This window comes from Eleutherodactylus coqui, chromosome 9 (assembly GCF_035609145.1).
Source record: "Eleutherodactylus coqui strain aEleCoq1 chromosome 9, aEleCoq1.hap1, whole genome shotgun sequence".
In the NCBI taxonomy this organism is placed as follows: Eukaryota; Metazoa; Chordata; class Amphibia; order Anura; family Eleutherodactylidae; genus Eleutherodactylus; species Eleutherodactylus coqui.
In genome coordinates this window covers 91,954,371-91,980,564 of record NC_089845.1, presented here as the reverse complement: position 1 = coordinate 91,980,564, position 26,194 = coordinate 91,954,371, and the positions used below count along the sequence as shown (strand labels likewise).

The following is a 26,194-nucleotide window of genomic DNA, read 5'->3' as shown; positions in this document are numbered from 1 at the left end:
ATATAAAACTTAAAATTAATCTATTTGTCAGTGCCATGTTGTGTCTAAAATCATATGTCTATGTTCTGTAGTTTTAGAAAAGATATATGAGCTTCTGGGAATCCTGGGCGAAGTGCAACCTAGTGATATGCTGGACAATTCTGAGAAACTCTTTCGAGCCTATCTGGGAGAACTAAAGGGACAGGTACTGGCGTGTTAACATTAGAAGTTGTACACTTTTAAGAATACATATTTAAAAGGTCTGTACATCTCTGTAGCCACCCCCCTAAGGCATCTAAAAATAGTTTTTTAAACTTTGCAAAAGCATTACAATAGATGTCCGTCAGTGTCCACCTTGCAGCCTTGTTTTGACAAATCATGCATACAGCTCAGTGCCTTATGTAACATATATATAAGGCATGCAGCAGGGTGCCTATATGGGTCTGTGCACTGTATAGTACACAGAACGGAGAATGATTAGCATATGAGGTCTTGCAAAACCAGGCTAGAACATTGCAAAGGAGTGGGGGAGAGAGTGCATGCTTTATAGGAAATGCTCACTGAGCTCTGAACTTACAGCCCCACATGAAGATGTGAATAAATAGCAGCAAATAAGTCGCCATGTTCTCTAACACTATGTCTGTGTGAGTATCTGATTCTGTAGCTCCTCCTCCCCCCTCCCAACTGCTCTCTTCGACTTCAATGAGCACAATGACTTGATGCCCTTGGGTATAGCTGTTATATAACTCTGCTCCAGGTGCATACAACAAAGGCATTCATAGCTGCCCATTCACTTAATGGGCTGGTGTACTTTTGATATACTTTGTTCTGTTTTTGCTCTATGTAAAAGAACAATTATTTCATACAGAGACATCGAGATGTACTACATGGTATATGTTTAAAAAAAATAACCAAAACATGCAACAGACGGTGACTGATGCCCCTATATGCCTATACAGTGGTACACGTCAGGAAAGTCTCCTGATATATACCACCAACTAATACTACAAAACTTTATTATAGTAGCTTTAGTGTTATGAATATTTTCTGTAATAAATGAAGTATTTTATTTTCCAATTTTTTCGGAATCCTTCTAGATGACCTCATCCACAAGACAGCCAAAGTTAGCAGTGGTAGCTGGATGTTTGAGAGGATTATCAGCACTCTTGATTAACTTTACCAAATCTGTAGAAGAAGGTACAGTTACTATTTTGTGATTGTATAGAGTATTTTAATAAGCAGTGTAGAATATTGTCATGAGATTCTGGAAGGTATGTCAATCAATTTCCATACAGGATGGTGATAGTTGGAGGTTTGTGCTCTACAGATAATATATATAGTAAATTATATTTCTCTTGGGTATAGCTGCTGCCACTTAAATACGGATACTAAGTTTATAAAAAAGTGTTAACTCCCTCATAACAGCTATATAAAAGAAACCAGAAAAAACTTTTTTACAGCTGCGCTTCAATACCGACCCAAAGGTAAAATCGGGAATAAGCTACTAGAAACTTCGGTTCATAGTAAGCTATATTTTATTCCCCCAAAAAACCATATACATCAAGATATAGTGCAGACACTGAGCTAAACCAATTTTAGCTGAGTGTTTTTCTGCAGGTCCATTGGACGCTCTGAGGTCTTGCCACCTCATCCCTGCTTTCTCTTTGTCTGAGACAAGCCCAGTAACAGTCATACTCCTAAGGCCCAGGGACTGGGTAAGATCTGTCCTTGGCAGCCTACACTCCAGATGTCCGCACCTACAGCCTCTCAGCCAGTACTCCTCACTCAGGGATAACACTGCTCCCTCTCCATTGCATACACACTTATTTTGTGAGCATTTTCCACACCCCTTGCATACAGATCTGTATTGTACGCAGCTCCTGCGTACTGCACCCTATACAGCTATCATGTCAGAACCCAGAGGTGAAGCCCTTAAATAGTGGATGGCCACCTATTTCTTGTCTGTATCAATGGTGGACACATAGACCTTTGGTATAGCTACTGCCACTAGGAAGCGACACTAAGCCAAGTAAAAGTTAGCCCCTCCTACCACCTATACCTCTCCTGCAGGCACTGAACTAAATCCGTTTTAGCTAAGTGTCCGAAGGAGGCAGATAGTGCTCTGCAGGTCTTCTGATTTATTAGTTTTACTTTCTCCCTTCTAGCTGGGCATCAGGGATTAGATAACATCCCTGATGGTCCCCAAGTGGGGAGGGGGCGAACACTGCTGCACTGAACACTGTTACTCCCTCTTCCACCCCCCTTCCCTCTCGAAAATCCCAGCAAAAGAGCACTACACAGTCGCAATGTCGCCATGAGAAAACGTAGCAATATAGCACAAAACACAGCTATGAGTTTCTCGCGGTGATATCGCTGTCGCCTGAATGAAAGAAGCCTACGGGAACATCTATATTTGATAACACAGGATCCACCATTCACAATAAATGGTTATCACGACTTATCTACTCCCCACTACCTGCACAAAAACCTCTGCACACGTTACAGAGCATACCTAGAACAGCGTTGAATAGAAGTCTATGGGTCAGCTCATATTCCTTGTGTAAATAGGCCATGGATTCTGCTGTAAAACATCAGTTACGTGCTATTAAATGCAGCTCAGAAAATAAAAAAAGATTAGAAAATGGAAAATGTTTCGATACCTAGTTTTAATTAGTAAAAAAATATATAAGTGGTACATTGCCTTTAAAGGCAGCATTGATAATAGCCCTCCTACTCCAACTTAAGAAAGGGCAGCCTGAGGAGTCCCCCATGGTATAAAATTCACAAAACAGCTGATACTCGCCTCTCGCCATCCGTTCCCTGCTGCCGATCCCGGTCTCCGTGCTGACTTCATCTTTAGAGGCTGACCTGTCTACAAGTAAGCTGGTGCAGCCAATGACAGCGCTCGGTGATTATTGCTGAGTGCTGTCATTGGCTGCAGTGGCAGATTTTTGAGATGTCACAGGTGGACTGCAGCCTTTAAACAACAACACAGCGGACATCCGCAGTCACTGGAGAGCGATAGGTGGGGAGATATTTTGTATTAAATGGTGATGGTATATAAAAGAAGGTAATGGCTTATTTCCTCCCTCCCCTTTAATGTATTCTGCCATTGTATACTGTGTATGTGTAATATCATTATTTTATGATTAATGTAATAATTTTAGGTTATATTTACTTCCCCCAGATGCTAGCACTTCTAAAGAAATTTTCGATTATACGATGAAGGCAATTAATCCTCAGGTACAGCAATAATAATTAGAATAATGATAGATAATTGCTTTGTTTTATTTGTATGTTTTCTTTTTTGTAGGTTGACCTAAAGAGATATGCTGTGCCTTTAGGTGAGTCCGTCCGTCCTCATTTCCTTTTTTTTTTTTGATTGTCATTAGAGATGAGCGAGCATACTCGCTAAGGACAAATACTTGAGCGAGTATTGTCCTTTTTCGAGTACCTGCCCGCTCGTGAGAAAAGATTTGGGTGCCGGCGGGGGTGAGTGGTGTGTTGTGGGAGTGAGCGGGGGGTAAGAGAGAGAGAGAGATCTCCCCCCATTCCCCACCAGCACCCAAATCTCTTCTCACGAGCAGGCAGGTACTCGCTAAGGACAATACTCGCTAAGAACGAATTGTCATGCATGCACATTGCTTGATTTGTCTCACTACAACAAAGATGAAGTTTACATCAGATCAGTATGTGACACGCTAATTGTGGGCAAAAAAGTAGTACAGAGGATGGACTTGGCTCTCAGGCCTCTTTCACACGGGCAACAGTAATTTTTTTTTTTTTAGCAAGAAAATCGCAGCAGAATCGCATATTTGTTCCTGAAATGTTTTTGAGCAATATCGCTGCTTTCTTGTGTTTGCGGCAAAAGTCAATAAGAGTTTCTAATGTTAAAATTGCATCTCATCACGCAAAATTCGCAATTTTGTGGGATTGCTATGCGATGAACAAGGAGTCTTCATAGGGAAACGTGGGAAATGAAAAATAGCTCATTTCAGAAAAATGGAGCATGCCGGATTTTTTTTTGTTTCGCAACATAGCATCAGTGAAAACATCGCGAATGTGAAGGAACTCATTGGAAAGCATGGGTTTAACAAACATGCGTTTTCTCGCGCTGTCGCATCGCGGGAAAATTGTGTGATTTCTGTCGCCTATGAGAAAGCGGCCTCGAGCTAAGTAGGTAGCACGGCATGGCGGTTATGTTAGTTACTTTTTAACACTGACCATGCACATAAGATAAAAATGCTGATATTACCTGCTTTGGCCAACCATCATTTGAAAATCCTAAGCAAGCCATTGTTTTTGATAATTGCCGTCAGACTAGTGCCTTCCAAAATAGTGATCTACGAAGTTGGATCCTTTCGGCCATTGTTGGCTGAAACTACAAATGTATTGCGTGATCAGCTGTGAAAATGATGAAATCCACAGCAAATCTGACACATGGGAACATTCCCTTAAAGTGTGTTTAGGAATACTCAATGTTCCTAGCCTATCTTGTTTGGACAATGAGTTTGAGGCTTTTGATAATTCTTTAGTACTTTGAATTGAACCACATGTATTCTTTTGCTCGGTCTTATAAATCCTTCTCCGCTATTTCTTATTGCACCTGTATCTTTGTATAATTTTGTCATCTGTCTACATTTTGTATTAAAATACTGACTTCTACAAATTGCAGCTGGCCTAAATATTCTTGCTCAGCATGCATCCCAGTTTAATACCTACCTCATGGACACCTATCAGATTGTCTTTGAAATAATATCGAAGTGGTGCGGCCATGCAAATCATGACATGAAGAAAAGTGCATTTGTTGCTATGGACTCCTTTTTGAAGCAAGTATGTATGTTTGTTTTTTTTCTTTAATATCCCATTTCAAGATCCTGAATGGCAACTAATGTTTGACCGTCCTTTGTAGTTAATAATAGTATTGACTCACGAACTACTGTGGTAGGAGGTTAATGTGCTCTAGCTCTGTTTATCTCAACCCCTAAGTGACTGCCCCTTAGTGTTTTTATGTCCTGCAGCTGCAGGACGTGTATGAAGGGAGATCGAGATCGCGTTGTGATCTCCCCCCATACATCATGGATGTCATCTGTTTCTTGCAGCTGACACCCACAGGCAACAGCCCCAACACACCGCACGGCCGATCAGGGCTGTTAACCCTTTAAATGTCGCTGACAGCGGCATTTAAATCCCCCAAACGATGTTCGAGGAGTCTTTTATGACCCCCACTCCGCAATGAGATCGCAGGGAGCTGTGCGGGTGTCGTGGCAGCCGGGGCCTTCTGAAAGGCCCCAAGGCTGTCATGGCAGTATGCCTATCAATCAAGCCATACCTGTGCGGTGGCTTGATACAATGCCTGTCAGATTTATAGCATTACAGCATACTGCAGGAGCGATCAAAGCATTGCTAGTTGTGGTCCTTTAGGACGTCTAAAAGAAAATGTAAAAATAAGAACAACAAAGTTTAACTAATGATTTAAAAAAAAAAAAAAATTCAAAGAAACCCCCTTTTGCCATATCTATAATAAAAGAATTTAAATAATAAATCAAAAATACATATTTAGTATCGCTGTGTCTGTAAAAGTTTGATCTATCAAAGAAATGCATTATTTACAGTGCACGGTGAACGTCGTCTGAAAAAAAAACAAAACCAAAAATGAGCTTTTTTGGGCACCCTGTCTCCGAAAATGTAATAAAAAGTAATCAAAAAGCCGTATGTATTCAAAAATGATAGCAATGGAAACTACGGGACGTACCCCATAAAATGAGCCCTCGCTCAACTATGTCGACAGAAAAATAAAAAAGTTATTGTGTGCAGAAGATAAAGACAAAATAATTTAAAAAATTAAATGTCTTTAAAAAAAATACAAGTACTGCAACAAAAAAAACTATATAAGTTTGGTATCGTAGTAATTGTTCGGACTCGTGAAATAATGTTATCAGGTCATTTTTGTTGCAGTTTGTGCGCCGTAGAAACAAGACACACCGAAAGTTGGTGGAATGTTGATTATTTTTCCATTCCTCTCCACTTAGAATTTTATAAAAGTTTTTCAGTACATAATATGGTACATTAAATAGCACCATTGAAAAATATAACTCATCCCGCAAAAAACAAGCCCTCAGACAGCGACGTTGATGAATAAATAAAAGAGTTGGTTTTTTTTTTTGTTTTTTTTTGTTTTTTTTTAAGGGTGGAGGGGTGAAGGAAAATAGAAAAGAACAAAAAAGCTTTATCATTAAAGGGGTTGTCCCGCGACAGCAAGTGGGGTTAAGCACTTCTGTATGGCCATATTAATGCACTTTGTAATATACTGTACATCGTGCATTAAATATTGGCCATACAGAAGTTATACACTTACCCCTCCGGTGCTGGTGTCCCCGTCTCCGTGGCGCCGACCAAAGCCGCCTTCTGCTTAGATTAGACTCGCTTGCGCTGAAGGGGCCGCTCCGGCGTGCTCTCGCCGCACAGGTCTTCTGCGCATGCGCAGAAGACCTCTGCGGCGCAAGCACGCCGGAGCCGGACAGAAGAGGGTAGACTGCGCAAGCGCGTCTAATCCAGGCAGAAGGCGGCTTTGGTCGGCGCCATGGAGACGGGGACGCCAACACCGGAGGGGTAAGTGTATAACTTCTGTATGGCCAATATTTAATGCACAATGTATATTACAAAGTGCATTAATATGGCCATACAGAAGTGCTTAACCCCACTTGCTATCGCAGGACAACCCCTTTAAGGGGTTAAGAAATATTTTTTCACCATTTGTTTTGTGTTTTTTAGTTTGCTCCTGGTCTACCAAGATTTAACCACTGTGTCCCAACCTCCTTCTGCAATAGATTTAAGGGGGTGTCCAGTAAAGACTTGAAGGGGTTGTCCCGCGCCGAAACGTTTTTTTTTTTTTTTTCAATAGGCCCCCCGTTCGGCGCGAGACAAACCCAATGCATGTGTTAAAAAAAAAAAGTTTAGTACTTACCCGAATCCCCGCGCTGCGGCGACTTCTTCCTTACCTTACTAAGATGGCCGCCGGGATCTTCACCCACGATGCACCGCGGGTCTTCTCCCATGGTGCACCGTGAGCTCTGTGCGGTCCATTGCCGATTCCAGCCTCCTGATTGGCTGGAATCGGCACACGTGACGGGGCGGAGCTACGAGGACCAGCTCTCCGGCACGAGCGGCCCCATTCACCAGGGAGAAGACCGGACTGCGCAAGCGCGTCTAATCGGGCGATTAGACACTGAAATTAGACGGCACCATGGCGACGGGGACGCTAGCAACGGAACAGGTAAGTGAATAACTTCTGTATGGCTCATAATTAATGCACGATGTACATTACAAAGTGCATTAATATGGCCATACAGAAGTGCTGAACCCCACTTGCTTTCGCGGGACAACCCCTTTAAGGGGATTGTTGCGCTTCTCCTCCTTTTTTTTTTTTTATTTGCTGCAGGAAGCAGACAACGTACGTTGTGTAGTGGCCCGGATTGGTAATGCAGGCTTAGTCTTATTCACTTCAGCTGTAAAATGCTGTGTGTGTAATACAGCCTTTTTCCGCTGTGTGAGCTACCAGTGAGCAGGCATGTTTCCCGCTCTGTCACTTAGCGATGTTGCATATAAATGCTGCACATGTGCAATGTAATTGCATATTACCGTATGGTTGCCTATGGGCACGTAATAAATGGGGTTCTATCGCACATAATACAGAACATGTTGCATTCTTTTTTACGCTTAATAAAAAAACACTAGTGTGAATGGGTCAATAAGAATCCATGTACTCTCATTGACTCCATTCACTGCCTATTATGCGCACGTAATACACAATGAAATTCCACTTGTGAGCCGGCCTGCAGTCTTATTATGCAGGTTCATCTACTGACTGCCACCCAGCGGTTAAATAATTGCATATATGTAAAACACAAAGCTTGATACGTTTTCATCTGCTGCATTTTCTTAACCTTTCCTAGATAGCGTTGCTGGTGACTAATGACGCCGACGCTCACAAGGACAAGCTGCAGTTCTTCATGAAAGAGTTTTATAAGATCATCAGAAGGATGCAGTCTTCCAACAAGGAACTTTCTATTGCTATTCGAGGCTATGGGTTCTTTGCAGCGGTACGGTTTGTCCTTTTTTTGCCACAATAATATTTCTAAGAATGTTGTAAAACATGTTGTCACAGCTATGTAATATGTTTTCACTTCTTCAGAACCCACTTAATGTGTCGTGCATGTGATAATCTTCTTGTGTTTGTTTACTTTATAGCCATGCAGAGCTGTCAATGCCAAAGACGTGGATTTTATGTATATTGAGCTTATTCAGCGATGCAAGCAAATGTACCTGACAGAGGCGGAGACCGAAGATGACAACGTGTATCAGCTGCCAAACTTCCTGCAGGCTATTGCAAGTGTCATCCTTTATATGGACTCGGTGAGTAGATCACTTCTCGCTCATCATCTGTTCATCGCACAGGTTTTTGTGTCCTGCTGTTTGCTGGCCAATATACATTTGAAAGGAATGTGTTCTTAGAAAGTCGATTTTTTTTTTTGTATAAATCGAGTTTTTATGTTAAAAATTCTAAGACTTGTTGCCAATTTTTCTTTTTAATGCATTACATTTAATTATATTAAAATAATATTTTTCCGTTTTCACACTGACCGCTAAGCCTTATAATAGTCTGACCTCTTCTGTAGAGAACTTTTCATCAGTCATTTTATTATTACAGGCAGGATTACAATGAAAGGTAACGCCTACATATAGATAGCACTGGATCCACCAATCACAATAGGTGCTTGTCACCACTCTAATCCTCCCTTTCCCCACCGCCTTTCCCCACCGGTGACAGAGCATGCCCGCAACACTGTCCTATTGGAGTCAATCAGCAATCTTCAAATCACAACTTCTTGATTTCTGAATGCTGTTAACAGACGTCCAGGCAAGATGCCCCCCCTCCCCCCACCCCATAGTCATGAACAGGCAATATAGCAAAAAATAAAAATTGATTAGAAATAAGTTTATCTTTCTTAGTATCTGGTTAGAATTGATGTAAAATATATTCCCCTTAACCCCTTAGTGACGAAGCCTGTTTGCGCCTTAGTGACGGAGCCAAGTTTTGGAAATCTGACGTGTCACTTAACATAGCATAACTCCGTAAAGGTTTTGCATATCCAAGTGATTTTGACATTGTTTTTTCGCCACATATTGTACTTGTGTATATTTATTAAAAGTGCTAATACTGGGAAAATTTTGAAAAAATTGTCTTTTTCACATTTTCAACTGTATTTGCAAAGATACTGTACAAACTTTTGCTAAGATATATATTTCCATCTGTTTACTTTATTCTGGGCGCACATTTGTAAAACTATATTGCCTGGAAATTTTAAATTGTACCCGGCAATCTGCGGCTTTTGCGAATGCGTCTGCCATTTTGGTGACGGGCACATGCGCAGAAGCCGAAGTAAAGTCTGCAGATATCTGGGGGCCTTAGGTACCTAATTTCATCTCCCCTCACGGATATGATCCATGAGGGGAGATGAAACAAACTTTTTTTTTTTTTAAACTTTTACATGATCGCTATTATCCATTGGATAGCAGCAATCATGTGACCGGGAACTGCATACAGCGGCTCCCGATGACAGCTCCCTGCTCTCAGCTTCTCATACTAGCCAGGAGCAGGCAGCTTTTAAATTTCCCGGGCCTCCTAGGCTTCTGCACGTGACGTAATGACGCCTCGCTCATATGCCCAGACGCCGGCGTACGGTCCTGCAGGACCAGAATGCCGGAGGACGTCGCAAAGGACAGGGGTGAGTATCTTCAGCTCCCGTTACGGATCTGATTCGTAAGGGCAGCTGAAACTTTAGCTTTTATTTACTTCTCATTGACTTTAACGTGATCGCCGGATACCGGCGAGCGCATGACTGACTTTGAACTGCTTTCAAAGTTTAGATTCTATTTACGTAATAAAACACTGTTGCCCCATGGAATTTATTGCTTTTCTACCATGGCAGACAATGTCTTTAAATTCAAAATTGCACTGTGTTCTTCCTTCAGATCCCGGAGATCTACACTCCTGTTCTTGAGCGCCTCCTGGTGGTTCAGATAGAAACATTTCCACAATACAGCTCAAAAATGCAGTTTACTTGCAGCAGGTCAATCATCAAGGTGTTTCTGTCTTTGGCGGGGAAGGGGCCTGTTCTTTGGAGCCTGATTAGTACTGTGGGTGAGTTTTTAGCTTAGTCTTTTTCAGTTGTATAGGATTTATTCTACATGATACATTTATTGTCTTGTGACCCAAATCTGCTTAAATCTGTAGTGAAAATATACCATGACCCCTTACAGATTATGTCTTCTCCGACTTTGTGGTGTGGGTTAGAAATCTGGGGCATTGTGCATTTCTTAATATTTTTACTTGATAAATGTTCTGCTTTTTATTGCCTTAAAAGTTTAACCCCTTAGCAACTTCCACAATAAATATACGGCTCGGAAAGGCAGCAAAAGGTGCCCAGCACTGTACATTTGTGGCACTGTGATTGAGGGTGCAAAGGTCATGGTGACACAATCCCCTCCATTGGGCAGTTCTGATTGGCAGGTACTACCTGCAACCAGTGGCTGGGAACTGAGAAAAAGTCCAGTCCTGGATGTTTAACCCCCGCTTTGCTCCAGTTAGTAGTAATTACAATATTAGCATACAGCACGTTACCATTACAACCATTTAATGAAAGCCTGACTTAAAGGACCAGAGTGGCCGTACTGGACCAGCAGGGGATCAAACAGGTGGGTATACCACTTTTGGTTTTTCCTGCCCTTATCTCATTATTTTTTTTTAATTACTCAGACGGCCCCTTATCAGCCCAGTGTCAATCCACCTGCATGCACATTCTTGCTGCAAAAACCCTTACATGCACACTCATGATACAGATGACCCCTCCGCCCCATCTTGGAGTTTTCATTTAACGAAAACCTCATTCGTATCTTGTTTTGACCTCCGACCCCAGGTTCCATTCTGGAGTCCCATATGAACTACCGAAAAACTGCATCCAGATGGAAACCTGGATGGAATCGTAGAATTCCATTACGCAAACTAAGACCAATAAGATCTTCGTTTGAGCAGGTTTCCATTCATGTCAGGCTTTTGTACTGGAAAGAACATTGATTTTGTCGTTTGCTTAAGGTGGGACAATTCCTTACCTAAACATTATTTGATTGAAATACTAATTTTTCGGTTGTTTTATTGGGGCACGCAGGTGTAAGCTGCTGCCACTAGGAGGTGTGATACTGAACAAGAAGTTAACTTGTCCTATGCAGGCTATATCCACCTACTGGCACTAAGCTAATTAGTTTTAGCTCAGTGTCAGTAGGAGGCAGACACTGATCTGAATTCCAGATACTCTTTGTCCTCCCAAGCTTCAAGCACGAGGAGCTGCCGGCCTGCAAGACGACTATCTCTTGGTGAATCTGTTCAGCAATCCTTGAGGTGCACCGTGTGAAGGGGCAATATACACTTTTTAGGATCACAGCACACTCTACCTGTTCAATGGGTGCTACCTGGGCAGTGCATCACCAGGCTGCAGCTCTGCAAGGCTGCCATGTGGTCTTAAATCCACACCCGTTCCCATTTTTTGGGGTGCACATGTTTACATCAGTAGATGTGGGCCTGGGCCCTACACTGCTACAGGCCACACTGACCTTTCTGAGTTGTTGTTTTTTGTTTGGCATTTTCAGTTTTTTGCTATGTTCTGACATCTATTTGACTAATTGGTGTTTTTTCCTGATTTTCCTACTGCTGGGGCACAAACTGATTAGCCCAGTGCCAGGAGGCGGGTATAGCCTTTGTAGTAGGCGTTAACTCTTTTTGCTCCTACTCACGCCTCCTAGTGGCAGCAGCTTATACCCATAGTTTGTGTTACGCAGTGAAGTCTATGACAAAGAGAAATTTTATGGTAAGTACAAAGATCTTTCTTGTGTTTAGAAAGAAAATTTCTGGTAAGTTTTTCCAGTTTGTTTAGCTCTGGGCTACTTTTTTGTGTAGGTTAAACATTTTAATGCCAAGTAGTTCCTGATAGCAATAATCATAACTCTTTTCTTCATTATGTTACAGTGCATCAAGGATTAATCCGAGTGTGTTCCAAGCCAATCAGATTTGTAAGGGTAAATATTCATAATATTACTTAATGTGCTAATATCTAGTTATATTAGGTTACATGTTGCACTGTAGGGAATAATATTTAAAGAGGTTGAACTACAATTGCAAGTTATCCCCTATGCATAGAATAGGGCTGAACTTGCTGATCGCTGGAGGTCTCGCCACTGAGACCCCCGCCAATTTCGAGTATGGGACTCCTGTGTCGTATAGACTATAACTAAATTTCTATTCAAATCAGTGGGACATTTTTGGATGTAGATTTTACGGCAGATTTTATATGGAATCTGCATCAAGTTCACTGTGCAATTTGCCTTATAACCTTATAGTGAAAATGGACTGCTTGTGAGATCCAACATGGTAGATTCTTTTGTTCTGCAGGTTCTGTTGTGTGTATACATATCTGTACTAGCAGATCTTGCCTAAAATTGCAAAAACTGCTGGCAGCTAAGAATTGTTAGTATTTATTAATAAACATTGTGTGTGCTGAGGGTTTCAAACTGTATAACTAAGTGCAATTGACATTTTAATTGCTTCATTTGCTTCTTTATCGTTGACTATCGCCTTATGTTTTAGGATGGATACGGGGCAGACAATTCTGATGAGCAATCTGCTTCTGGTGAGGTCCGTTCTGGAAAGTGGAAGGTTCCTACATTCAAAGACTATCTTGACCTCTTCCGTAGTCTTTTGAACTGCGATCAGATAAAGGTACAAACTTCAGCTTTTTGTTCAGTATTTAGAATACCTCACTGATTTAATACTATATGCTTCATTAATTACTGTCATCAAAATACTAACGACCACCTGTCCGTCTGTGCATGAGTTACATGCCCCACCCCTGATCACATGATGGGGACACCATCACAGGTCCTTCATCCCTGTGCAGATACTAACGACCACCTGTAAGTGAGTGAGTTACATACTCCACCCCTAATCACTTGACTGTGAGGTCATCACAGGTCCTTTATCCCTGTGCAGATTACGGGTGGACTACATCCCCTACAATCCACCGCCGCCTCAGTTGCTATGGAATACTAATGACCACCTAGCCAGACAGCAGCTGTGTGCTTACTGGCCTATGATGATGTCACTGTCATGTGATCAGTCACCTGCTTGGGAGTCCGGGGTCACATGACAAGGGGGTGATCATTGTGTGCAGGACTCTGCTGTGCCGGTTGTAATTCCTGTTGTATGGGATGAAGAATGTATGTAGCAGTGCTGTGTGTGTGACATGCAAGTAGCAGTGCTGTGTGTGTGACATGCAAGTAGCAGTGCTGTGTGTGTGACATGCAAGTAGCAGTGCTGTGTGTGTGACATGCAAGTAGCAGTGCTGTGTGTGTGACATGCAAGTAGCAGTGCTGTGTGTGTGACATGCAAGTAGCAGTGCTGTGTGTGTGACATGCAAGTAGCAGTGCTGTGTGTGTGACATGCAAGTAGCAGTGCTGTGTGTGTGACATGCAAGTAGCAGTGCTGTGTGTGTGACATGCAAGTAGCAGTGCTGTGTGTGTGACATGCAAGTAGCAGTGCTGTGTGTGTGACATGCAAGTAGCAGTGCTGTGTGTGTGACCTGCAAGTAGCAGTGCTGTGTGTGTGTGTGTGACCTGCAAGTAGCAGTGCTGTGTGTGTGTGACCTGCAAGTAGCAGTGCTGTGTGTGTGTGTGTGTGTGTGACCTGCAAGTAGCAGTGCTGTGTGTGTGTGTGTGTGACCTGCAAGTAGCAGTGCTGTGTGTGTGTGTGACCTGCAAGTAGCAGTGCTGTGTGTGTGTGTGACCTGCAAGTAGCAGTGCTGTGTGTGTGTGACCTGCAAGTAGCAGTGCTGTGTGTGTGTGACCTGCAAGTAGCAGTGCTGTGTGTGTGTGACCTGCAAGTAGCAGTGCTGTGTGTGTGACCTGCAAGTAGCAGTGCTGTGTGTGTGTGACCTGCAAGTAGCAGTGCTGTGTGTGTGACATGCAAGTAGCAGTGCTGTGTGTGTGACATGCAAGTAGCAGTGCTGTGTGTGTGTGTGACCTGCAAGTAGCAGTGCTGTGTGTGTGACATGCATGTAGCAGTGCTGTGTGTGTGTGTGTGACATGCATGTAGCTGTGTGTGTGTGTGTGTGTGTGTGTGTGTGTGTGTCGTGCATGTAGCAGTGCGGTGTGTGTCTGTCTGTCTGTCTGACGTGCATGTAGCGGAACTGTGTGACGCATTACCACCAGAAACACTGGTACTATAATTTACTAATAATTACTAATCCTTAATATATTATGCGCAGTACCATTTGCCTTAACTTGGGAGTGCTGTAGCACAGGCTTTTTAAGCCCTTAACCCTTTCTAATCCACTGTCTGACGTCTTCCTACATTCTGATTGAAGCTTGTACAGTTCCAATGTCAGGAGACGTCCACCAGAGTATTCTTACCATCTATTGCCAGCCACTCCGCTGTCGGAGCCTCTCTGGTGCACACATGATGACTTTAGCCAGCAGATGGCACCGTTGTATAACAGCAAATAAGAAAGCCTTTTAGGAAATCCTGAATCCAAAATTGGATGTACATTTACGTCCTGCAGTGTCGGGGTATGTATGAAGAGAGATCGTGGGGCGACCATTACAGCCAACACCCGCGGGCAAAAGCTGTAATCCGCCGCACGGCGGATCGACACTATTAACCCTTTAAATGCCGCTGTTAATTCTGGACAGCAGAACGGTGAACGTCGTCCTAAAAAAAAAAAATAAAGAACGGCAGAAATGTACTTTTTCGGTCACCCTCTCTCCCAGACAAAATGCAATAAAAAGCGATCAAAAAGTATGTATTCAAAAATGGTACCAACGTAAACTACAGGCTGTCTCGCAAAAAATGGACTATCTTCTCCTGTACCATAGTGCAACTATACTGACGGGCAGCTTGTGGAACAGTTATTGCCCTTTACCAAGTTATATAACTGTTGTGTTGTTCATTTTTGAGGGTGCATTACAGAGCTGCCACTACTCGAAGCACATTAAGAAGTTTTGGTGAGCTTCATTTTTCCCTTGAGCTACCCTTGGGTTATTGCAGTTTACCAGCTCCTACTAGATGTTCCTCTTTACGATAGTCACTCATGTCATAACCTATACAGCTGTGGTGAGCATTAGAGGGTCACATTACTTACACAGTTTCCTCATGGGTGGTAGTTTGGCAAAGTTCTGTTGGAGGGCATTGTCAGGGCAAATCATTTTTTCGAATAAGCGATGCATTACTCTGCCCCACCATGTCTTCAGCTCTAACCAAGCTATCAGACACATCATCTTTTCCTCCTATGTTTCATATTCGGGCATCAGTGCGAAACCAAGAAGCCCTCTTCCATATACTTCTTTTTTTCTCGCTCGTTGCATTGGAGGACACAGCCAAGACCGTGGTATAGCTACTGCCACTAGGAGGCGACACTAAGCACAAAAAAGTGTTAACTCCTCCTGCAGGCTATACCCCCTCCTGCCGACCTGAAGCTAATCAGTTTTTAGCTTAGTGTCGTAGGAGGCAGACGTCTTTGTCTGCGGACTTCTCTTTTTTACTTTTTCTTTCTGATTTTTTCCTCGCGAAATGACCAGGGCATAACGGGGAGGCAGGACTCTCCCCGTTAACCCACCGAGGGCGGCGAACAGAGGTGATATGTAGCCCTCTGTTGTCTGCCGGGTCCCCTCAGAAGACAAGGAGGCACACTCGGCCACCAAACTGAGTGTGACCCGCCAGCCATAGAGCCCCCCCGATAACCCACGGTCCAACATCCCCTCCCCACAAAAGGAAGGCGATGGCGGGGAGGATGCTCTGCTGGAGCCAGGCTACCACCACTCGCACATCGGGAGGTAAGTATGCAGTTTTATTATTTTTTTTCTTCCCGTGCATCCCGGCCCTGGTTACCCCTTCTCCTCCTAACTTAGCAGGCCACCTCCGTGCCCCGCGGCAGGCTGGCGGCTCCGCACCATGCTTCTTTTCCCCTCTGATCACCGGCCTGCCCCGCGGCCTTGCCTGCCCCGCGGTCCGCGGCCTTGCCTGCCCCGCGGTCCGCGGCCTTGCCTGCCCCGCGGTCCGCGGCCTTGCCTGCCCCGCGGTCCGCGGCCTTGCCTGCCCCGCGGTCCGCGGCCTTGCCTGCCCCGCGGTCCGCGGCCTTGCCTGCCCCGCGGTCCGCGGCCTTGCGTTCCTCCGGCCTCGGCCTTGCGTTCCACCGGGCCGCGGCCTTGCGTTCCACCGGGCCGCGGCCCGCCTTCTCACCGGAGCTACGGCCCTTGCCTCCAGCGGCCCCCAGCACTACTCCGCGGTACGACGCGGGGCGACGGTTACTTCGCGCAGGCCGCGCTCTCACATCGGCGGGCCGCGCTCTCACATCGGCGGCGCGCGTCACGCCGGCGGCGACTCCTGGGGCTCCCTGTCACCCTCTGTGGTGGTTCCCCGCAAGGCTATCGGCGGTGGATCCGGGGGAGCCGATTAATCTAGCTCCCGGCTCGGGCCTACACAGGCACACCTCCGGGGGCGGAGCTTCATCAGCGCGGGCTCTCTCGCCCAATCAGCGAGCTGCGCACCAAGAGGACAAGCCCTGCCCCCGCTTACCTACCCAGAGCCGCCATCTTCTCTCCTGGGACTTGTGGTGCCACAGCAGCGTGGGTGGACACAGCCTGGACAGCCAGAACCCCTGTTGGACCGGGTAGGCTCTGCCCTAGCGGCAGCTCTCCTGCACTATCTCCCGTGCACTATTCCCCCTGCATTTTTTATTTATTTTTTCTCAGCAGAGGCAGGTTGCGCAAACCACACGCTGCACTATGTCCGACTCCAGAACCCAAGAGTCCGGACAGGGGACAGCCAGAGCGACGCACTACGCTTGCTCTCGCTGTAATGCTAAATTTCCTTGCGGGTAGGTAGAGCCGTACTGTATTGACTGTATCGCTCCTATGCAGGCGCCCGTACAACCTAATACAGGCCCCCCGCCCATGCAGCCCTCACCCTCAGCAGAACCTGAGTGGGCCCGCTCCCTGGCGCAGGCAGTCTCTAACCTTACGCTTGCGTCTACCGCAATATTGGATAGGCTGGACCGCGCAGTTCCCCCCGGGCCAGACGTGCGCGGCGAAGATGACACTGTCAGAAGAGACTCGTCTCGCGCTAGACCACGGAAGCGTATTAGACGACCAGGGTCTCGGGACTCCTCGGGATCCCCGGCATCACCGAACCGTGCCGACTCTCCCGGGGCGACTTCTCTCCCGCCCTCTAGGGAAACCAGTGAAGCCGAGGCCGAATTCTCAGACTACCTCTCGGACCTCGACGTCGAGGACGAGCAGTTGCCTGGCGTCTCCGAGACGGTAGACGGTCTGATAGTGGCGGTGCGGGACACTTTCCAGCTCCAGGAGCAACCCTCCTCTGCGCCTGCGCCGTGCCTTTCTTTCCGGCGACCCAAGCGCTTGCCCAAGACGTTCCCGCCCCATGACGACTTTGAGGCGGTGCTGGATAAGGAATGGAAGTGCCCGGACAGACGTTTCGTAAAGCCGAAGCGCCTGGACGTCCTCTATCCCTTCTCAGAGAATCTGACTAAAAGGTGGGCGCCGCCGCCTACAGTTGACCCGCCGGTCTCCCGCCTGGCAAAGCACACTACCCTTCCCATGGCGGATGCTTCATCCCTACGGGATACACGGGACAGGAAGATCGATGTGCTAGCTAAATCGGCCTTTGAGGCAGTGGGGTCTGCTCTTAGTCCTACTTTCGCCTCCACTTGGGTTAACAGGGCTATCGCCGAATGGGCTAAACAACTGCGCAGAGGCATACTAGACGGGTCTGCCCCAGAAGAAATGGCGGACATCGCTCGCCAAATAGAGCAGGCGGGCAGATTCATCTGTGAAGCTTCCCTAGATGCGGCAAGGTTTATGGCTCGAGCATCGGCGACGTCGGTGGCCACACGGCGCATCCTGTGGCTGCAGTCGTGGGACGCGGACGCATCCTCCAAGGGATCCCTGACGAACATCCCCTTTGTAGGACTACGACTTTTTGGAGCCAGGCTAGACGAGATCATTTCAGAAGCCACGGGGGGCAAGAGCACGCATCTCCCTCAAAACCGGCGGAGACAACCACCGCCCCCACGACGCTCCAGTTTTCAATTCCATTCCTTTCGCCGGAGTAGCCCGCGCGCACCGGAAACTAAAAGAAGTACCCAGAACCAGGCCCAGAAGAGAGGACCATCATTCAAGCCCAGGCCATCATGGCGTACCAAGGCCCAGCCCCCAAAGACCAGGAGGAATGGCCCTCGTACAAAGTCATCCGCATGAAAACCAGCCCCCACCCAGGGTGGACAGGGTGGGGGGACGGCTTTCCCGATTCGCCGCGGTCTGGCTGGCACAGATATCGGACGCCTGGGTACGGGAAGTCGTCACGGAGGGCTACACAATAGAATTCGCCAAATACCCTCCCGACCGCTTCTTCAGCTCCAGGATTCCGGGATCCTCACAGAAGAACGCTGCATTGCTTCAGGCAGTCCAAGTTCTTCTAGATCAAGGAGTCATAGTGCCGGTACCAAGTTCCCAATGATTCACAGGTTTTTATTCAAACCTATTCGTTGTACCGAAGACAGATGGATCTGTGAGACCGGTCCTAGACCTGAAGAGGTTGAACCAATATGTGAAAGTGCGTCGCTTTCGCATGGAGTCCATTCGAACAGTAATCGCGTCCATGGAACCGGGAGAGTACGTGTCATCGATCGACATAAAGGATGCCTACCTCCACATCCCCATCCGACTGGTTCATCAAAGATTCCTCCGGTTCACGGTCCAAGCCGAACATTTCCAATTCACCGCACTTCCATTCGGCCTGGCAACGGCACCCAGGGTGTTCACGAAGATCTTGGCGGCAGTGGTATCTCTTCTCCATGCCAGGGGAATCATCGCGATTCCATATCTGGACGACATAATGATAAAGGCCCCGTCATGGAGGGACAACATGGAGAGCCTCCGCATTACGATGGACACGCTGAACAGGTTCGGGTGGATCGTCAGCCGTCAGAAATCGTCACTATCACCGGCTCAGAGCATGGAGTTCCTGGGCCTTCACTTCAACACGGTCCAGAACCGGGTGCTGCTTCCAGTTCCGAAGCGGCGCCTACTTCTGAAGCAGGTTTGCTCCTTGTGCGCCCGCCGCACGGTGACTATCCGTTACTGTATGAGGGTGCTAGGGCTGATGGTAGCGGCCTTCGAGGCAGTCCCATTTGCCCAATTCCACTCCAGGCCTCTGCAGTGGACTATCCTGTCGAGATGGGACAGGTCAGTGAAATCACTCGAGTGAAGAATCAGGATACCGCCAAAGACGCATCGCGCCCTACGGTGGTGGCTGGATTCCCCACAGATACATCTGGGCCGATCCTTCATCCCCTACCGGTGGCAGATCCTGACCACAGATGCCAGCCTCTCAGGATGGGGAGGAACCGCGCGGAACCTGGTAGCCCAGGGAACCTGGACCCGGCAGGAAGCCCAGTTACCAATCAACGTTCTGGAGCTTCGGGCCATATTCCAGTCACTGCAACACTTCTCGCAACAGCTGAAGGGTCTCCCAGTCCGGATACAAACGGACAATGCAACAGCGGTCGCCTACGTAAATCATCAGGGCGGCACCCGCAGCAGAGGGGTCATGCAAGAAGTCGTGGAGATTCTGGCGTGGGCCGAAACGTATGTACCCGCACTGTCGGCAGTTCACATCCCGGGGGTGGACAACTGGATTGCCGATTATCTCAGCAAGGAGACGGTCGACCCAGGCGAGTGGGAGCTACACCCCGAGGTGTTTCACGAGGTTTGCAAGCGGTGGGGGCGACTGGATGTCAACCTCATGGCGTCCAGGTTCAACCACAAACTTCCGAACTTCGTGAAAAGATCAAGAGACCCCAGGGCAGTAGCCGTGGACGCGCTGGTAGCTCTGTGGACGGGATTCCAGTTTCCATATGCGTTCCCTCCCTTTCCGCTGATCCCCAAGCTCCTCAGGCGAATCAGGAAGGAGGAACGCCCAATAGTGCTCATAGCCCCGGACTGGCCACGTCGGACCTGGTACGCGGAACTCGTCGACCTACTGGCAGACGCCCCGTGGCCGCTTCCTCTGCGAGAGGACCTGCTCCTACAGGGACCCCTCTTCCACCACAGTTTTTAGCAACGCTACGTTTGACAGCGTGGCTATTGAGGTCGAGGTCTTGAGAGCCCGCGGATTTTCGGAACCGGTCATCAGGACCATGATTAAGGCCAGGAAGCCATCCTCGGCCAAGGTGTACTACCGGGTGTGGAAAAACTTCCTACTATGGTGCGAACAACGAGGATTCCATCCAATGCGCTTCTCCCTGGCGCGCTCTTGTCTTTTCTTCAGGACGGCCTGGAAATGGGACTCAGTCTGAGTTCCCTTAAAGGGGTTGTCCCGCGGCAGCAAGTGGGTCTATACACTTCTGTATGGCCATATTAATGCACTTTGTAATGTACATTGTGCATTAATTATGAGCCATACAGAAGTTATAAAAAGTTTTTTACTTACCTGCTCCGTTGCTAGCGTCCTCGTACCCATGGAGCAGACTAATTTTCGCCCTCCGATGGCCAAATTAGCCGCGCTTGCGCAGTCCGGGTCTTCTCCTGTCTTCAATGGGGCCGCTCGTGCAGAATGCCGGCTCCGTGTAGCTCCGCCCCGTCACGTGCCGATTCCAGCCAATCAGGAGGCTGGAATCGGCAATGGACCGCACAGAAGAGCTGCGGTCCACGGAGGGAGCAGACCCCGGCGGCCATCTTCAGCAGGTGAGTATGAAGACGCCGGACCGCCGGGATTCAGGTAAGCACTCTCCGGTTTGTTTTTTTAACCCCTGCATCGGGGTTGTCTCGCGCCGAACGGGGGGGGGTTAAAAAAAAAACAAACGTACGTTTCGGCGCGGGACAACCCCTTTAAGGGTCAGATATCTGCACTGTCCATCCTCTTTCAAAGGCCATTGGCGGCTAGGTCAGCCGTGCGTACCTTTCTTCAGGGGGTTGCGCACGCCGCTCCACCGTACCGCTCACCGCTTCCGCCCTGGGACTTGAACCTGGTGTTCGATGCACTGCAGTCGCAACCGTTCGAGCCGCTGAGGGAAGTTCCGACAAGGATACTCTCCTGGAAGGTGGCTCTGCTGGTTGCGGTGACCTCCATCCGCCGAGTGTCGGAAATTGCAGCATTATCGGCAAAACCACCATTTACAGTCTTCCATCAGGATAAGGTAGTTTTGCGCCTGATCCCTTCGTTCCTGCCCAAGGTGGTCTCGGACTTTCATTTAAACGAGGATATCGTGCTGCCGTCGTTCTGCCCAGCCGCGGTTCACCCGAGAGAGAAGACTCTTCACAGGTTGGATTTGGTGAGGGCTTTACGAATTTACCTAGAACGGACAGCGTCGTTCTGACGGTCGGATTCTTTGTTCGTCATCCCTGACGGACCACGGCGGGGCCTGGCGGCATCCAAGGTGGTCATTTCTCGCTGGATACGTCTGGCTGTGGTGGAAGCCTACCACTCCAAGGACAAGACGCCACCGTTCAGGGTGACGGCTCACTCCGCTAGGGCGGTGGGGGCTTCATGGGCAGTTCACAATGGGGCCTCAGCTGCTCAAGTATGCAAGGCGGCGATGTGGACGTCGCTGCATACATTTTCAAGATTCTATCGAGTGCATACTTTTGCCTCGTCCGATGCCTCTCTAGGACGGCGAGTCTTACAGACGGCTGTTAACTGACCGCATGGACATGTGCTCCCACCCCAAGAGGGACTGCTCTAGAACGTTCCACGGTCTTGGCTGTGTCCCCCAATGCAACGAGCGAGAAAAGAGGATTTTTGGTACTTACCGTAAAATCTCTTTCTCGTCTTGTTCATTGGGGGACACAGCACCCACCCAGATATTTATGGTGGCATCCGGTTCGGAGTTTTGGTTATGGTAAGTTGCACATAGTGCAGTCGTGGTTTTACAGTTGTAACCGTTATGCCTATTGTTTTTGTTCCTTTTTATGGTTCAGATCCTGCATGGCTGCTCCTACTGCTCGCTGACAAACTGATTAGCTTCAGGTCGGCAGGAGGGGGTATAGCCTGCACGAGGAATTAACACTTTTTTGTGCTTAGTGTCGCCTCCTAGTGGCAGTAGCTATACCACGGTCTTGGCTGTGTCCCCCAATGAACAAGACGAGAAAGAGATTTTACGGTAAGTACCAAAAATCCTCTTTTTTTTTTTCAAGCTCCACTGTCTGGTAGAAGGGGTTGACCACAGACCACATGGCAGGTCTGTCTCGTATAGCTCCTCATCCAATGTAGTTTCTCTATAAGGGTTCCTCTCTGCCTACGATTCTGCTGTCCCAGCAGCACATTAGCGAACCAGCTTCCTCCAGAGGGTACCTACAGTTCTATATTTCACGCTGCATGTGGGTGTTGGGCAAGTTGGCACTCCCTCTTCACAGCCCCACATTGATTTCCTTGATGGGAACCACTCTGACTTCTTGCATCGGGTCCAGAAGCTCTGGACTTTACAATTCCCCAACCTGGATTTTTTTTTTACCCCATCTGATTTTTCGGGGTCATTTCCTTTTCTACAGTTCTGGTGTCTGATGCATATATAGTTGATTAATGTAAGTTGTATACAATGGCGAGCACCATCCTTATGTCAAGCAATTTGTGCTGCCATAGACCAAAGGTGCTTACTGGTATGGAGGAAAGTATTGCGCTAGACATTTGGCGCTGATGGATTAGGCCCTGCCCCTAGTTACAGCCTGGCCATGAATAGGTCCACATTAGGGTTTCAGAAAGTGTTGCAACAAAACAATGCTTTTGCAGGAAACAATATTTGTCCAAGTAGTTTAATTCTGGTGTCTACAGTGAGTGAAAGATCTTTTCATTATGTCTGACTTGATGTAGTAGTATTGTTGGTTTACACAAATGCATACCGTTAATACTGTCAGCACGATCAGTTGTATCCCATATCATTTCTTTCTTTATCGTCTAGGACACCATTTTTTCTAATGAAGTATTCCCTGTTGTGGACTCCCCTTTACAGTCTCTGAGTAGACTGTTGTATGATGAACTCATAAAATCCATTCTAAAAATTATTGATAAATTGGACCTATCGTTGCAAAAGCAATACTCCGGGCAAGAGGTGAGGATTGTCCTTTTATAAGGTACTGTTTGGCCATTCATCAGAGTTTGATAATTGGTAGGTAGGAAATGTGTAGAATTCTTTACTAACAATCCACTATGTAATTTCAATCATTTTCATAGTCTTCATAGTGTTGCCAACTTATTTCACAGCACTCTACTCACAGCGTTGGGGTCCTGTAGTGCATTTACAATATATCCCACTTGTGTAATTTTATTACAGTTGCAAGAAAAAGTAAGCTATTTGGAATGACCTGGATCTCTGCATTCATTGCTAATAAAATGGGATTTGATTAGGGATGAGCGAGTATACTCACTAAGGCACTCCTCGCTCGAGTAATGTGCCTTAGCCGAGTATCTCCCCGCTCGTCCCGAAAGATTCGGGTGCCACCGCGGGGCGGGGAGCTGCGGGGGAAAGCGGGGAGGAACGGAGGGGAGATCTCTCCCGCCCGCTCTGCCCCGCTCCCCGCCGCAACTCACCTGTCAGCTGCGGCGGCCCCCGAATCTTTAGGGACGAGCAGGGAGATACTCGGCTAAGGCACATTACTCGAGTGAGGAGTGCCTTAGCGAGTATACTCGCTCATCCCTAGATTTGATCATTACCCAAGTCACAATTATGAACAAGCACAATCTAACTAAGCTAATAACGCAAAAACATAAGGGAGCAACAAGTGGATCTCTTATGGGAACAAACATTCCTCCAATTAGAAACACACCAATCTGCGTACCATGTGCATCATCACAATAATTCTACTCTATTTCTTAAAATGACCTACAATTTGGATAATAAAGCAAGCTACTAAAAATCAACCCTGTTTTTTCCCCCTCCCCCCCCCCCCCCCCCGTTCATACCTACCCGTATTCCCTTACCCTCTAACCTCTCCTATCATACGTAACTCAATTACAAGACTTAAATGTATGTGAACAAACCTCCTTGCATTTCATTGCTGTATATTCCCCTCCCCCCTTTTTTTCCCCTTTCTGTACCCAAGTTAAAACCAAAATAAATAAAGAATTTATTAAAAAAAAAAAAACATAAGGGAACCTCTGCATTATGACTTCTCTAAGATCTAATTCCAAAGGCGTTTCAGTCAAAGGGATATGATTTGGAAGTGTGTGTTTCACAGGTGTTTGGCCGTTAAATAAGGGGACAGAAAGCCTAATTACTTACAAATTGTGTTCCTCGAGATGTTGTTTTTTGTGAACTAGTCCCTGATGCCTTGTGATCATTGAGGGAACAATGGATGCTTAGGTGTATAAAAACATTTTACATGAGAATTGTAAGGGCAGTAACCTCCAGCTGAAGCGAGGTTGGGGGGATGCAATACGATGGTGACCCAAAACATGGAGAATGGTGAAAAAGAAAATGTGGGTGTTGCAGTGGCAAAGTTTAACCCTATTGAAATGCTGTGGCATGACCTGTAGAGAGCTGGCATGCAAAGCTGAATCAAAACTCATCTGCAGGGAGGAATGGTCCAAAATTCCTCAGTCTTGTGCAAATCTTGACATAGGAAACCACTTCCATACCACCTTTCAAACGTAGACTGGCCAGGGATTAGCGGGCACTGCAGGCGTTAGAAGCGGATCAGACCCACCTACTGGACCATTTGCTATTCACTACCATACAGCAAAGGAAGGCTTAAAAGTCACTTTTACAAGGTATCTGGGCATTACGGACTTTAATGAAATAACCATTGACACATGCTCTAGCTTACGGTTTTCTACCAGACACTGCTTTTACCAGCTTCAAGCTGGTGACCGGTTCCCTTGAACTTACTTTTGTTGTATGTTATTAATTTTGCTTATCTATAATTGTGACTTGGATAACAATCGACGTAAAAACCGGGTAGAAAGCCTGGTACACAGCATAAATCTAAAGAGATGTGCTTTTAAAAAATTAGTCTTTTTTTTTTTTAATTACTTTCGTTTTTATTCATGTTTTAAATTTACAATGAAAGTAAATAAGAGAATCTGTTAAAATCAGATCGCACAAAAATCGCAAGTTTGTGCGATGCGATGAAGGAGGCTCTATAGGGAAACATGGGAGATAAAAAAAAAATTTGCACATCGCAGAAAAATAGGACATGCCGCAATTAGTTTTTTTCGCACAACATAGCAGCAGTGAAAGCATCGCTAATGTGAAGGAAACCATTGAAAAGCATGGGGTTCACAAACGTGTTTTTATAGCGCTATCGCATCGCCGGAAAATTGCGTGATTTTGTAACCCGTGTGAAAGGGGTCTAAGAGTGAGGCATGACTATAAACTCCCTACAGCGACTTTTTACCAGCATTGAGTCTGATTGTTAGTGGATACATTCTACTTATCCATTGAACAACATATAGACACTACCACCATCTAGTGGCTGTATATGATATAACATCTGATCCTGCGTACCACTTCAAACTACTTATAGAAAATACTACTCCATCTGATGAACTATTCTCGATTTATGCTTAATTAACTAGACATTGTTAACTTTAGCGGCCTGAATCGTATGACAATACAGTCCACATAGGATTATGACTTCTTGGTGATGTTATGCCCGTGACGAACGCCTTGAAATTATCGAAACCATTCAAGTCGTCAGTTATCTTGTGTGGAGATTCTAATTGTGTTCTTCACCCAAAACCTGATAGGAGCGCTATTTCCTTACCACCCCCCCGCCTTTACCTCAGCACTCATTATCTAAAACTTTTTTAATTCTCTCCTGGTGTGAAACGAATCAAACTACAAAAGATTTTTCAGCCCCCCTTTCATTATACTCCAGAATTGACCACATTGTAGTAGTTGCCATCTTTTTACCTCAGTTAAGGCCTCATGCACACGGCAGCTCTGAAAGGTCATCTGATTCTAAGCTTCATGCGCTCTCTCAGGCCAGAACTGAGTTAGATTTATGCCTTACAGACATCATTAAACATAAAATCTGATGGTCGCGCCAACGTTGTTATATACTAAGCAATAAACCATCCACACCTCTAACCCGTACA

General features: G+C 46.5%; 1 protein-coding gene across 1 annotated transcript in view; it reads left to right on the top strand.

Annotated features, from left to right (window-relative positions):
* The window catches only part of PRKDC (protein kinase, DNA-activated, catalytic subunit), a 187,027-nt gene that overhangs the window by 26,009 nt on the left and 134,824 nt on the right, over positions 1-26,194 (top strand). The window contains exons 6-16 of the mRNA XM_066578069.1: positions 72-184; positions 1,077-1,176; positions 3,167-3,222; positions 3,293-3,323; positions 4,655-4,812; positions 7,935-8,081; positions 8,230-8,394; positions 10,015-10,183; positions 12,062-12,111; positions 12,680-12,811; positions 23,058-23,207. Coding sequence (XP_066434166.1) covers positions 72-184; positions 1,077-1,176; positions 3,167-3,222; positions 3,293-3,323; positions 4,655-4,812; positions 7,935-8,081; positions 8,230-8,394; positions 10,015-10,183; positions 12,062-12,111; positions 12,680-12,811; positions 23,058-23,207 — 1,271 coding nt within the window. The remainder of the gene's footprint in view (positions 1-71; positions 185-1,076; positions 1,177-3,166; positions 3,223-3,292; positions 3,324-4,654; positions 4,813-7,934; positions 8,082-8,229; positions 8,395-10,014; positions 10,184-12,061; positions 12,112-12,679; positions 12,812-23,057; positions 23,208-26,194) is intronic.